Below are 12,990 nucleotides of genomic sequence, written 5' to 3' on the forward strand. Positions count from 1 at the left end.
TCGAGGTGGCATAGTGTGCAGGTCATCAAACCGGGCATGTGTAGCGGACCTGCTGATTTGCTCCTCATTTGCATCCATCCCGGCGATTCCACCTGTTCCACCAAACCTCGCGTGCACAAGCGCATTGTGCGTGGCGTCGACCTGGAACTAAGTTCATCTGAGACATCAGAGAAGCTTTCTATGGTAGCTGTTTACCGCTGCAATCGCGTTGTGGGCGATGAAAGAGTCCCCAGTGAGTCAGCGATTGCGACTTTTGCCGGAACTGCTTGTCCACCGGAAATTAAAGCGTGGCCTTCTGTGTTCAGAGTGGATCCGCTGGCGTCACGTCCCCTACATTGCCGGTATCGCTGGCGATATGGCCGTAGTGCTGGCGGCTGTAAATCTGCTTTGCGATTATGCACATGTGGTGAGTCTCACTGTGAGGGTGACCGCGTGCCCCAAGATGAGAAGTGTTGCCTCTGTTGTGGACCACACCTTGCTGACTATTCAAACTGCCAAGCTAGAGTGCAAGAAATGCACGTGTTAAAAGTAGTTAACAATAGCAGGTGTTCTAGGAGAGAAGCTATTGCCACTATTAAGAATGGTGCTCACGGGTATGCTGGCGTAACAGCACGTCAGCCTTCTCCCACGGACGCGACTATTTCGCAGGCAATTGAGGCTGCAGTTGAAAACTCAATCGCAAACGCAATCGAGTGATTAATAGTCAGCATATCAGAATGCATGTCTCAAATGGTCAGTTACCAGACAGCTAATCTTCTGCAGATAACTCCAGTATTAACTCCTGACACTTTTACACTGCCACTTAATAAATAAGTTAAAGTTAGTAATAACGCTGGTGCGTCCCCCTCGGAAAATAGCCACGAGACCTTTGAGTCTTGGCCGAATCCTACGGCGTACGCTAGACAATTGCTCGTATCCACAGACGCTGAATCGGCGCACGGGCTCGGAGACGGAGACGGTCCCCAATGAACCTCTTCTTCTATGACCAGATTAGGAGATATGTCATCTCTCTCTCTCTCTCTCTCTCTCTCTCTCTCTCTCTCTCTCTCTTTCTCTCTCTCTCTCTCTCTCTCTCTCTCACACACACACACACACACAGCCACACACGTGCACGCTTCATGAACACTCCTGGAACACACATTACCCAACGGTATATGCTCTTGACCAGCAGGTTAGCACCGTATTTTGGCCCGAATTTCTTCGCAGGCAGACCCTATGGCTGCCAGTGCCGCAGGATGCGTTGATAGTTTGGGCAGCGCTCACAAGAGCCACTTCTTCCCGAGGTTGGAGTTTAACTGAAAAAGCGATGCTCTTAATTCTATCCTTTGTTGTCCCTATCTCTTGAATCCTCTAACCCCTCGGCTGAATGCTTATTGAGACAGGCTTGTCCCTGTGCCGTCTGCACGTGGGTATATTCTGCCCTGCACTGAGAGCCTTCATCAACTTCAACCATCAACTGAATAAAGTTTATCTCTCTCTCTCTCTCGCTTCGGAAAGAGAAATAGCCAGAAAGAAAAAGGGAAGAGAAGGACATAAACCTTCACCGCACTTACAGCCATGCTGCCCGAGATGTCCAACGCAAAAATGACCCTGCCCAACGTGCCCTCCCGTTTCTGCACTTCCGTGAACTTCACTTCCGCGACTTCTTCGAGGTCACCAGGGGTCAAGCTGCGCAAAGAAGGCCGCGCTGAGAATTGCACGAAGGCAAGAAGCAGACAAAAAAGAAAAAAAACACATCTCTACCCTCCCACTCCAAAGAAAAGCTAGGCCAGAACGTAGCACCGCTAATTCTAAAGGAGGTGATGATTGTGACATATCGGTAGCTGCGCGTGGGTGAGTCACCGACGACCTTGCACAATTACCGTTCATCAAAGTGACTCCTCCATACATACCATCTCTTACGAACTCGCGATTTCTTGCATTCTGGTGACGCACTCATGTAAGCTCAACACACTGCTCAAATGTTCTATTACATACCTCCAGAGTGGAATAAGTCCCCCTGTAATGCTATATTAATTTAGCACTACAGACGCTAAAAAAATGCGCCGCAAAAAAAAATTGTTTCTTGCGCGTTTCAGCAAGAAAAGGTGAAAGGTTCTCCACACTATCGTGGCTGAAAAATGGCGGCATCGGCCTTGGCCGTTGGCGCTTAGCTATCATTGCTCAATATGCGTCTTCTCCGGATAGGCGCGCAATAACCCTACTAACTCTCATATAACAGCTGCTACTTCATTCAGAGCACGAGCTACTTGCAGCTGAGCAGAACGCCACGCCTTTTGGCAGCAAAATTGAACAACGGAATGAAGAATGCATACGCGTATTTTCCTCAAGAGCGAGGGCGTAATTTTGATGTCGCAGTTTTCTGAAGGCGCGGTTACGCAGACAGAGGGACTGGAACACGAAAGCAAAACGTAACGTGATGATCTAACCCTTCCGTATGCGTAGTTGTGCTTCGTAAAACTTATGCCTCTCGCCAGCTAGTTTAAATCGCCATGCATCTGATGTCACATCTACGTGATTTACCGCTGCAACTGTCATATAAGCTACGAGCAATGAGGACTTCCTTCTTTACTCACAGCTGACGCGGAGAGTACAAAAAAAATCCTGCTTCGAGCAAGCAGAATGGAAGGCGTCCCACTTACTCTTTGAAGTCTTCGTTGGCACTTATCACTTCCCAGGTGGATTTGCGGTCGCACAGGTGGTTGTGCTTGGTGGGCGCGAACCCATTGTGAGTGTTGTTGGCGCTGTCGCAGAAGTCCGTCACCTGCGGCATCAGCGGTGTGAAACGGTCAGTCATCCAGATAACATGACTGGCAAACACAACCTATATCTGGGTGATAAACCAAAGCGCATCACGGAATTAGGGCCGAGATGATGAATCGATTACATTTCAATGTTAATGAAGGGGGGGATTCATTTCAAATGGACTGAAGGCAATGTTGTCTTATAATGCACAAGGGTTAGTCGCGCGAGAATCTGGCCCGTCCGGGTACCGGAGCACTTACGCCTTTGACGTACGGCATGAACATGATGGACGACGTCACTGGATTCTGGCTGTGCTGCTCGAAGCGCGTCTTGCACTTGGAGGACACGCGGCAGCCCTTGTAGATGCGGCACGGTTGTCCCGAGTCGGTGTACACCGAGAACTTGTGGTGCTCGGAGCATGCACTCGCACGAACCTAGCGATGGCAGCATCGAAAGCACAATTAGCGTGGGTCACTCTGCCCCATTCGAGGCAACGTCGCGCTCAGCCAGGCAAGTTGGTGCAGGGCTTCGAAGACAAATCAAAGTATGATTCCCAAATACAAAAACAAATGTCTGTCAAAAGCCTGAGCTTTCACGATGGCGAAGAGAAAGAAAAGTGATTGTTTGGTCACAACAGAATTATTTTTGGGGTAACAGTAAGACGTCGCGCATACCACAGAAATTATCGGCGCTCTGTTGCGACGTCACTTTCTTGTGACGACCGGACGCTGGGCAGTGCGACAGCGTTTACTGGTGACGCGAGAGAAATTTCTTACGTGACGTCAGTTATACGCGTCCAAAATATCTACGAATAGGTGGTACGACAGAACGGGCCGTACGGCTTCGTTACGTGGAGGCAACGCTAGGGCTGGTGGGACTAAACCCCGGACGGCATAGGCATTGGTGCTTTCATCAGACTCGGTGTTATCAATTAAGGTTTACAAACAAGCGAACGTCAGGAAATTCCCCATCGTACATTTCGACCGCGTTAGCATCAAACTAAGAAAGGATGCAAATATGAAGGAGTTCACGTAACCTAAAGCGCTGATATCCCTGAGATTGGCTTGCTGTGCACAAGAACGAGGCAACGAAAAAAATGAGACGCAGTCAGAACTTAGAAGCAGAGCGCGGTTTCAGTTCGTTCACTGAGGTAAATTGCAATGCGACCGAAGACGGAGAACGAAAAAAGGACAGCTGCTGTCCTGAGCAGTTCTTTGTTCTTCGACTGTCGCCCATTTATCGCAGTGGTTACACGCTGTGTTTCATAGTGCATGAGTATACGAAATAAAACTAAGATATGTGTTGACGCTAATATACTTACGTTTGTTTTGTTTTGTGATTAAATAATAAGTACCACTCTGCTGCATCTGTATCCCAAATACTCTGAGCCGTATTCGTGCACTGTCTTAAATCTCAACATTTCAAGAGGGTGAAGTTGCTGCGAGCCTTTGTTGCGCTCTGTACTGCCTCACCCGCGTTTTTGCCTTGTTAAAAAAAAAACGTTATAGGACAAAGTAAACAAAGCGTATCAGTGCCGAAGTTGCTTCGTTATAGTAGCTAGAACCATAACCTAGATATGGATCAACCAATCACGTGCTTAGACGGTCGTCTCACCATGCCAGACTCGCAGTAGAGGCTCGGGTACCGGAAGCTCTCGGGGTCGCCGTACTCGTCGAACACTCCGTACCGGAAGTGAGCCCATTCGTGCACCAAGAGGTATGCTGCGAACGCCAAATCCATTGGAAACGAAGCATTCTTTTTATGAATACTCTGCGCAGTGATATCACATCAGGTAAAATTGTTTAGATCTTAGTGGTCAACTTAGCCAGATTTTAGTTTAGGGCGGCACATACAAGTTCAAATAACACACGGTACAGGAACAATAAGCTTAGGCCTAACAGGATCCTGCCAACACTTGCCACTGACCGAAGGGTGCCTCGCCTAAGCTAATACGCACGAGTACCGTCCCCAGGCAATCTGCTCCCGCCAGTTCGCGTGCTGGAACATTACATTGGCCCTTTCGAAGCCATTTCGATGAGTGGCACGACAAAAAGAGTTTTCGAGGTTGCCCGCTCGAGCAAAACGACCCTCCTCGCCGAACACTGCCCTGACCATCTCCGGTTAACGATTCTCAATCCTCAACATATATACTGCAGACCAAGACATGAGTTTTGGTCTGCGGTCTCTCTCTCTCTCTCTCTTGAAACCATCCTTCCTCTTGCACTGCATCGTTTTTGCACTGTCCTATCTCGTCTACTAGTTCGTTTTTCTCTCTTTTTTTTCACATTGTCACATTGTCGCCTACATTGTTGGTGGACAATATAGGCGACAATCAATCTGCCCATTCCTCTGTTCGCGTTCTACACCAATTAATCAGCACGAGCCGCTACAGGCCTCACCCGGACTGCCGTAAGCCTCGGCGATGGAGCCGTTCATCTCTCCCAGGAAGCGCGGCGTCAGGTGGACGTACTCTCCGCGCTCACCGCACCCTCGGGGCTGCAGCGTGTACGGAGTGTCACCGTACTGCGGGTTCTCCGCGGCCACCCTCACGTCGGCCACCGGGAACAGGCTGGCCGCGGTGCTCTTCGCTTGCGGCCTAGCGGGCCACGTGTCCGGGATGGCGATGGTCACGCTGCCGAAGTGCACCAGACCGCGGGTGGCCCGGTGGAGGAACGTCGAGGCAGAGCGGAACAGGGCCTTCGAGAGAGCAGTAAAAGGCGTAGTCGCCATGGGCGTCGAGAAAACTAGAACTGACAGACTGAATCACCATTCCACCGACAGACCGACTCATTGATTGATTGATTGATTGAGTGAGTGAGTGAGTGAGTGAGTGAGTGAGTGAGTGAGTGAGTGAGTGAGTGAGTGAGTGAGTGAGTGAGTGAGTGAGTGAGTGAGTGAGTGAGTGAGTGAGTGAGTGAGTGAGTGAGTGAGTGAGTGAGTGAGTGAGTGAGTGAGTGAGTGAGTGAGTGAGTGAGTGAGTGAGTGAGTGAGTGAGTGAGTGAGTGAGTGAGTGAGTGAGTGAGTGAGTGAGTGAGTGAGTGAGTGAGTGAGTGAGTGAGTGAGTGAGTGAGTGAGTGAGTGAGTGAGTGAGTGAGTGATCGATCGCCGTGACCCGCCGTGGTTGCTCAGTGGCTATGGTGTTGGGCTGCTGAGCACGAGGTCGCGGGATCGTATCCCGGCCACGGCGGCCGCATTTCGATGGGGGCGAAATGCGAAAACACCCGTGTACTTAGATTTAGGTGCACGTTGAAGAACCCCAGCTGGTCGAAATTTCCGGAGTCCTCCACTACGGCGTGCCTCATAATCACAAAGTGGTTTTGGCACGTAAAACCCCATAATTTTTTTTTTCGATCGTCGTCATAATATACTGTAGTAATAGTAATAAACGACCCGAAAGAGCGAGGGGTTACAAAATGACATACCCACCGCTTTTCACTGCCGACCCGTCCATTTTTGGATGGCGGACTCCACATCAGTGCTTTATGCCTCTGAAGCGGCGATTGGGTGGATGTTTAGAACGAATGGCTATCCGTGAGAAAATATTCGTTCCTTTTCTCTTTCTTTCTTTTTTTTTCTTCTTTTAGTCGTTAGAACGTCTTATATATGCACTGGAGATGTCTTTGTCACATTCAAAAAAATAAAATTCAACCAGGCAACCTGCTTAACCTGGTCCTGCTATAAGTGGAATGCGAGCATTCTGTCGAGAAGCTCACCTCGCAGTTTGAAATTTTCGGCACAAGCTAATATGGTTACACAGTGGCGTCATCACCCGCGAACGGTGGAGGCCAATGAGAACGGCCCCTTCAGTGAGGTGCGCGTGTGAAACTGGTGTCATGCGGACCCGCCCGACCACTTGATGCGTACTCATATCATGGTCTCAACCGCACCGCTATAGTTTCGCACTTTGCATGGCTTTGTATTTCGCCATATGTGCTCACCGTGTAACCAGGTGGTTTCGTCGAGGGGAAGCCCGTCAAGGAACTGCACCGAATAAGGGCAGGATCTGCGCATACCCCAGCGTGGATATTCGAGACCAGTTCTCCGTGGTGTACTTCGTGCAGTTACACAGGAGACGTCGAACCCTTTCTGCGGTCACGTCCAAGCTCTACTGTGGCGAAAGGGTCACTCTGTCTGAGAACCTAAAGAGAAGGCCTCTCACGTATGCGCGTATCTTCAACCCCTTGTGTTTGTTGAAGGATCTGCTATGGCATGCGAGGAGGCGTCGCGCCTTCTTATCGCATTTTCTAAGAGACACTGAACTGCTCGACAGATGCTGAATTCCCCAGTGACGACGAACACCACCGGTAAATTTGCGTAGACGCTTTGACCGATTAGGCTGGTTCATTGCCCTAACGTCACGGAGGCGGACAACTCTTTCCAGTACCGGCGTCTCTCCGGAAACATGTCTTTTTTTTAGTGCCGAGGTACCGAGCTCATCTGCAATGCCACTTTGAGGGGACCCAAAGGTGTCTGTCTGTCTGTCCGTCCGTCTGTCTGTCCGTCTGTCCGTCTGTCTGTCCATCTGTCTGTCTGTCTGTCTGTCTGTCTGTCTGTCTGTCTGTCTGTCTGTCTGTCTGTCTGTCTGTCTGTCTGTCTGTCTGTCTGTCTGTCTGTCTGTCTGTCTGTCTGTCTGTCTGTCTGTCTGTCTGTCTGTCTGTCTGTCTGTCTGTCTGTCTGTCTGTCTGTCTGTCTGTCTGTCTGTCTGTCTGTCTGTCTGTCTGTCTGTCTGTCTGTCTGTCTGTCTGTCTGTCTGTCTGTCTGTCTGTCTGTCTGTCTGTCTGTCTGTCTGTCTGTCTGTCTGTCTGTCTGTCTGTCTGTCTGTCTGTCTGTCTGTCTGTCTGTCTGTCTGTCTGTCTGTCTGTCTGTCTGTCTGTCTGTCTGTCTGTCTGTCTGTCTGTCTGTCTGTCTGTCTGTCTGTCTGTCTGTCTGTCTGTCTGTCTGTCTGTCTGTCTGTCTGTCTGTCTGTCTGTCTGTCTGTCTGTCTGTCTGTCTGTCTGTCTGTCTGTCTGTCTGTCTGTCTGTCTGTCTGTCTGTCTGTCTGTCTGTCTGTCTGTCTGTCTGTCTGTCTGTCTGTCTGTCCGTCCGTCCGTCCGTCCGTCCGTCCGTCCGTCCGTCCGTCCGTCCGTCCGTCCGTCCGTCCGTCCGTCCGTCCGTCCGTCCGTCCGTCCGTCCGTCCGTCCGTCCGTCCGTCCGTCCGTCCGTCCGTCCGTCCGTCCGTCCGTCCGTCCGTCCGTCCGTCCGTCTGTCCGTCTGTCTGTATGTTGAGGTCTGGGCTTGTGCTGAACTACGAGTCACCGATTGAGGACGAAGCAGTATGCATACCTTGATGTTGTCGATGATTCGCTCGTCTGGCTCCACGGACGGGTGGATGGCGATCACGATGTCTTCGTAGGCACCCGTCGATTTGTCGATGCGGAGACCGTGACTGTGCGAGTACCACAGACACAGCACGGCGAGTAGCGTGGCGGCCCGCATTCTGTGAGGACCAAGTACATTTTGTAGATACAGTAAATAATTCTGTGGTTTTACGTGCCGACACCAGGATATGTGATTACGAGGCACGTCGTGGTGGGGGACTCCGGATTAAGTTTGACCACCTGAGGATCTTTGCGTGCACACAATGAACGGCACACGGACGTTGTTTTTTTGTGTGTGTTATTGTTGTTGTAGTTGGTTTTTTTCTGTTTTGCTTTTTTTTGCATTTAGCCGCCATCGAAATGGGGCCTCGCTGCAGCCGGGATTCGATACCGCGACGTCGTGCTTAGTGTTCTATAATTGTAGCTTGCACTGTCTCATCATCATTATTAACTACTTCTAATATTTGTTCCCTATTCTCTTGATGTTAAACTGACAGTTCTTAGAAAAAAAATTTATACGCTTGTTTGTTCCCAAATATTTCACGTTTTTGCTTTGTCTATGATGTGCCCCGCTTGTTGTTCATGTTATTCTGCTTTGTTTAGTGCTCTATTGTATACCTTATCTACCTTTTGTATTTTGTTGAATATCGTGGCTTTTTCCTTCATTGTGTAGCTCGTACGTGTATTTATGTACGGAAAAGAAATTGTTCATGCCCGTCTGCTAGGCTCTCGGCTGAGAGCGGCAGCATTGTAAAATAAATAAATAAAATTATCGTCATTTATTGACCCTTATAAAGGACCCTGTTGGGGTATTGCATAAGCGAGGAGCATACATAAGAAAAAGGAATGTTGAAAGAGTCGTGACTGAAGTAAAAAACAATAACAATAACATTTAGAAGGGTACAGAAGGTGAAAGGCAATGACACTCAAACACTCAAAGTAAAAGCCTATTCGCTCAAAAAAAAGGTGTGAAACAGCAAAAAATAAGTCAAAATATGTTAATACGTTAATTCGTTTTTTAGAGCGCAGCTCTTTGGCGTCCGTTCCTGGGTTTCGCGTCGTCGTCGGCGTTGTCGTCGGCCTCGTAACCAGCTCCGCCCCCCTTTCATCCCCCCAGCGCTAGCAGCGACCGACTGATACCGCTGGATGCCGCTGACGCCGCTAGAGAGTCAAGATAACGTGACTGCGTAGAACACCGTCGCCGCCATGCAGAAAGAGGAGGAAAGGGTCCCCCCCCCCTGTTCTTGTGTGGCGGATAGGGTGCTCTTCAGTTGCCGACGCGCCGGTTATTTCACGTAGGCCCCGGCACGTCGACGAATACGTGACCACCTTCCCACGGCTAGACCTGGTTCTTAGCGCTGCGGAAGCGAGGGTATCATATTGTTTGTGTCGGCATCGGCGGCGTTGTCCCTGAAACCAACTCCGCAGCTGGGGTTGACTCACTATCGGCGTCAGCGGCATCAGTCAGTCGCTGCTATCTCTTCCCTCCTCCCTTTATCGTGTTGTCCGCTTGCTGCGCGCGCTTCTGCCCCCATCGTTTGCCGCTGGGTGTACACGCCGCCCCCCTCCCCCCTCTTCCTGCGAGTCTCCGGTTGTCAAAGCGCCGGCTCGAACTTAATTCCTTTCTTCGCTCCTCCTCCAATGCAACCCCTGTGCGGTGGCAATCAGAGAGCCAGATCGGTGGCGGCGGATCTGTATAGAACTGTTAGTGGAGTCTTTGTTAAAGGAATACGTGTGAAAAATAAAAAAAAATTCTGTGACAGAGCATACATGTGTTGCTCGATTTCTTTGCCTCAATCTATCGAAAAGGTGAAACAGCTTATTTGCTGCGCTCAAATTTCGCATTAGGAAGTAACGTAATCGTCGGTAATTTTTTATCTTTCTTTTCGTTGAACAGCTTGGCTAGTGTTAGCTGGCCGCACATGTTAGAGGGTTCGAGCGAGTGCAACCGATGGCCAGTAAAGACAAGTGTGTGTCGCTTCTGTAAAATCAAATAATAATGCGCTAGCTGGCTTAGGTGCCGGGCTATGACCGCCTTCGCTGCAGATATAAAAAAACAACATCGCGATTCCGTGGTTGTCGGGCCATTGCGGTATCTCCGGCGACGGCCTCACCGACGAAGCTCCTAGAAAATACACGAATGAACAAACCTCGCAAAGAGAAGGACGTAATCGGCACATCATACGCGTACTAATTATCGAGCTGATATATGGAAGACATGAACCATAGTTGAGAAGAAGGAAGACGGCTCGACGAGCACTTGTTCGGAAATTTATAGACGAAACTTTAGAAGGCAAGATGGATGCACGCAGTGAGGAAGAAACATTGGTTTGTTGCATTCTAGTCGACATGGAGAGAAATGAAGAAGTGGAGTTGCGCAGACGTACAGTTTGGTGCATTGAACAGACAACAGTTCAATGATTCAATGACAACAGTTCAACAGTTCAACAGGCAACAGACGACAGTTTTATTAGAGCAACGTAACGTTTGCCAAAGACAGAGGGAAGTAGTACTACAGTCGAGGACGGCAGAACATTAGGTGCGTGATGAAATTTCAATGCTTGCAGGCATAACGAGATGTGAATTTGCTCACGCGAGATCGGGGAGTTTGAGGATCGCTGGGAGGGGGAGCTTTCACCTCGCTGTGCCCACAGAATAAGCTGACGATGGCTATGCAACGTACAGACGAATTGCATGAGTGATATGTCACCATGCGGATTGATTACATGACTCTAATTAAACGGTATCGTTGACTATCGACACCAAACAACGCTGAATACTGGACGCAGAACGAGAAAACGGGGGAGGCTGCTCTGACTACCAACTGTTGGTGGTCAGCGTAGCGTCCTGTGTCTTCATGTTCTGTGACTCATCTTTAGAGATATTTTCTCCCTAAACGCGTACAAGCTAGGTCACCTATAGTAGTGTTATTATCGCTTGATATGTATAGCATAACGAACGTAATTGTGCAACATATAGCTCTTAATTTTTCTTGTTGTCCTTAATGGAAGAATGCTAAACAATCTGTGACCACCCTGTGTGGTTATCCTGAGCACCTATATCTGCCTGATATGTGCTAAAATTTTGCTGACTTTAGTCTAAGCCACCTCGACGCTCTGCCGTAGGTCGTTAAAGACAGCTTTATGATAGGCATTGCCTTCCCGTCATCTGGCGAATTTGCATCGCCGTTGAAAGCGGCATTCAACAGTCCAAATCGCACGTCACCTCTAGTCCACGTAGGCGCACTTTGCTTTCAACAGCCGCACTATACCCTCCTTATTACGCGGAATCGCTGACAAGCTGATGTCCCTTGATCTTCCAAACATAGAGTTTCTCACTATAACACCTAGAGGGTAATCTGGCGCCACCGTCTATGGGATTTTCTTAAGGGGGCACCGTGCCGTCATGGGAATGACGGTATAAGTGTCTGCGAGGCTCGTGTTGGCTGGTGTTGTAAGAGGCTTCGTCTAAAACGTGGATATGGCTACGCAAATAACGCGTTCTCGAAGTAAAATCCTCATAAAATGTTTCCATTCACACATATTACATCTTTACTCACCCACGATGCATGACCAAGTGAAGAAAAGCAAGAACAGACGACCAACTGTTTCAAATTGAGCGCGAAGCTTGTCGTCTGTCCTCCAACTTTAGCGGCCCGCTGATACTTTTTTACGTAACATGTAGTCGTACACACAATAACAAGTTCTTATAGTTAAACAAAACATGTTTTAGCGTAATAATAAAGCTAAAACAGCTTTTCACGTGCTGTTCTAGTAGAAAATGAATCATTGTGACAGATGGAATGGTACTTGCTAAGTGCGTCTTCAAGGTGTCCTGTCTCTACGAGAACGATGCCAATCCGAATCCACAATATACCGGCATTCCCATGCATACCACAGCGCAGCAGCGCCAGATTTCCCTCTAGGTAATGTAGTGAGAAACTATATGCTTCCAAAAGACTCGACCGCTAGAGCACGTGTGCACCAGGTATCTTTCACCACAAGGCACGCTCACCTTGGTTCCTCTATGTTGGTTCTTGTGAGCAGCTGTCATGCAGCCTCTGAGCACGTCTACGGCTTCAGCGATGCTCTCCACGAGCACAAATGACGCGCGCCGAAGCCTACAACATCCACGCCCGACTGGCCGCCGCGACGACTGACGTAGCATATATTCGGGCCCTATCAAAACACGGCCACCTTACTGAAGCCTTGCGAAATAACCCGCTTTTTTTTTCCGCTCCGCTAGACAGCGGCAGCATAAGCGTCTGGAGAGCTCACAGAATGAACGACAGATAAGATAAGCGAGAGCGATGCGTAGGTGGTTGCTCCGTGGGAATGGCTTTATGCGAGCTACGCTTATCGGCCAGTAGAACCGAGAACCTGGCGAATAATAAAAATACTGCCCGAATCCTTATCGTTACGCCACCTTTTGTGAAGTACTAGCGCGTCACAGATGAGTTGGCCTGCCGCGTATCATAGCTCGCTCGGACTGCGACAGATTTCAACAGGCAGCCGTCAACGGTTAGCAGTGCGAGTAATGCCGGCAACTCGCCACTTTGTGATTCTTTGTTTTCGATAGAGGCGCGGAAGCGCCTTTCAACACTGGGCACGCCGTGGTAGTAGAAGAGGGGAGGGAAACGATGGTGGTGCAGAAGATTGGAGGAGCGGTCGCCCTCCTCCGTCCCCCCACAACCCCCTCCCCCCCTTATTTAAAGCGACCGCTGCGTCACACGCTACGCATCTAGGAGTCCCGGCTCTGCCCTGAAGAGAGAGAGAGAGAGAGAGGAAAGGCAGGGAGGTCAACCAGATATCGGTCTCCGGTTTGCTACCCTAGACTGGGGATGGGAGATAGGGGTTATAAAGAGGACAGAGAGGAAAACGTAAAAAAA

At 49.5% G+C, this 12,990-nt stretch overlaps 1 protein-coding gene across 2 annotated transcripts in view; it reads right to left on the minus strand.

The window, feature by feature from the left end:
* The window catches only part of LOC139060878 (calcium-activated chloride channel regulator 1-like), a 28,190-nt gene extending 15,838 nt beyond the window's left edge, over positions 1 to 12,352 (minus strand). Inside the window, exons 1-7 of one of the 2 annotated variants that reach the window (XM_070540143.1) lie at positions 12,117 to 12,352; positions 8,068 to 8,221; positions 5,145 to 5,442; positions 4,360 to 4,466; positions 3,006 to 3,179; positions 2,643 to 2,764; positions 1,554 to 1,668 (exon numbers count right to left, since the gene is read on the minus strand). In XM_070540143.1, coding sequence (XP_070396244.1) covers positions 1,554 to 1,668; positions 2,643 to 2,764; positions 3,006 to 3,179; positions 4,360 to 4,466; positions 5,145 to 5,442; positions 8,068 to 8,220 — 969 coding nt within the window. In that variant the 5' untranslated portion in view covers position 8,221; positions 12,117 to 12,352. The remainder of the gene's footprint in view (positions 1 to 1,553; positions 1,669 to 2,642; positions 2,765 to 3,005; positions 3,180 to 4,359; positions 4,467 to 5,144; positions 5,443 to 8,067; positions 8,222 to 12,116) is intronic. The other variant, XM_070540144.1, reaches the window with a different exon arrangement.
* Positions 12,353 to 12,990: the final 638 nt, after the last annotated feature.

The sequence above is a fragment of the Dermacentor albipictus genome, chromosome 6 (genome assembly GCF_038994185.2).
Source record: "Dermacentor albipictus isolate Rhodes 1998 colony chromosome 6, USDA_Dalb.pri_finalv2, whole genome shotgun sequence".
In the NCBI taxonomy this organism is placed as follows: domain Eukaryota; kingdom Metazoa; phylum Arthropoda; class Arachnida; order Ixodida; family Ixodidae; genus Dermacentor; species Dermacentor albipictus.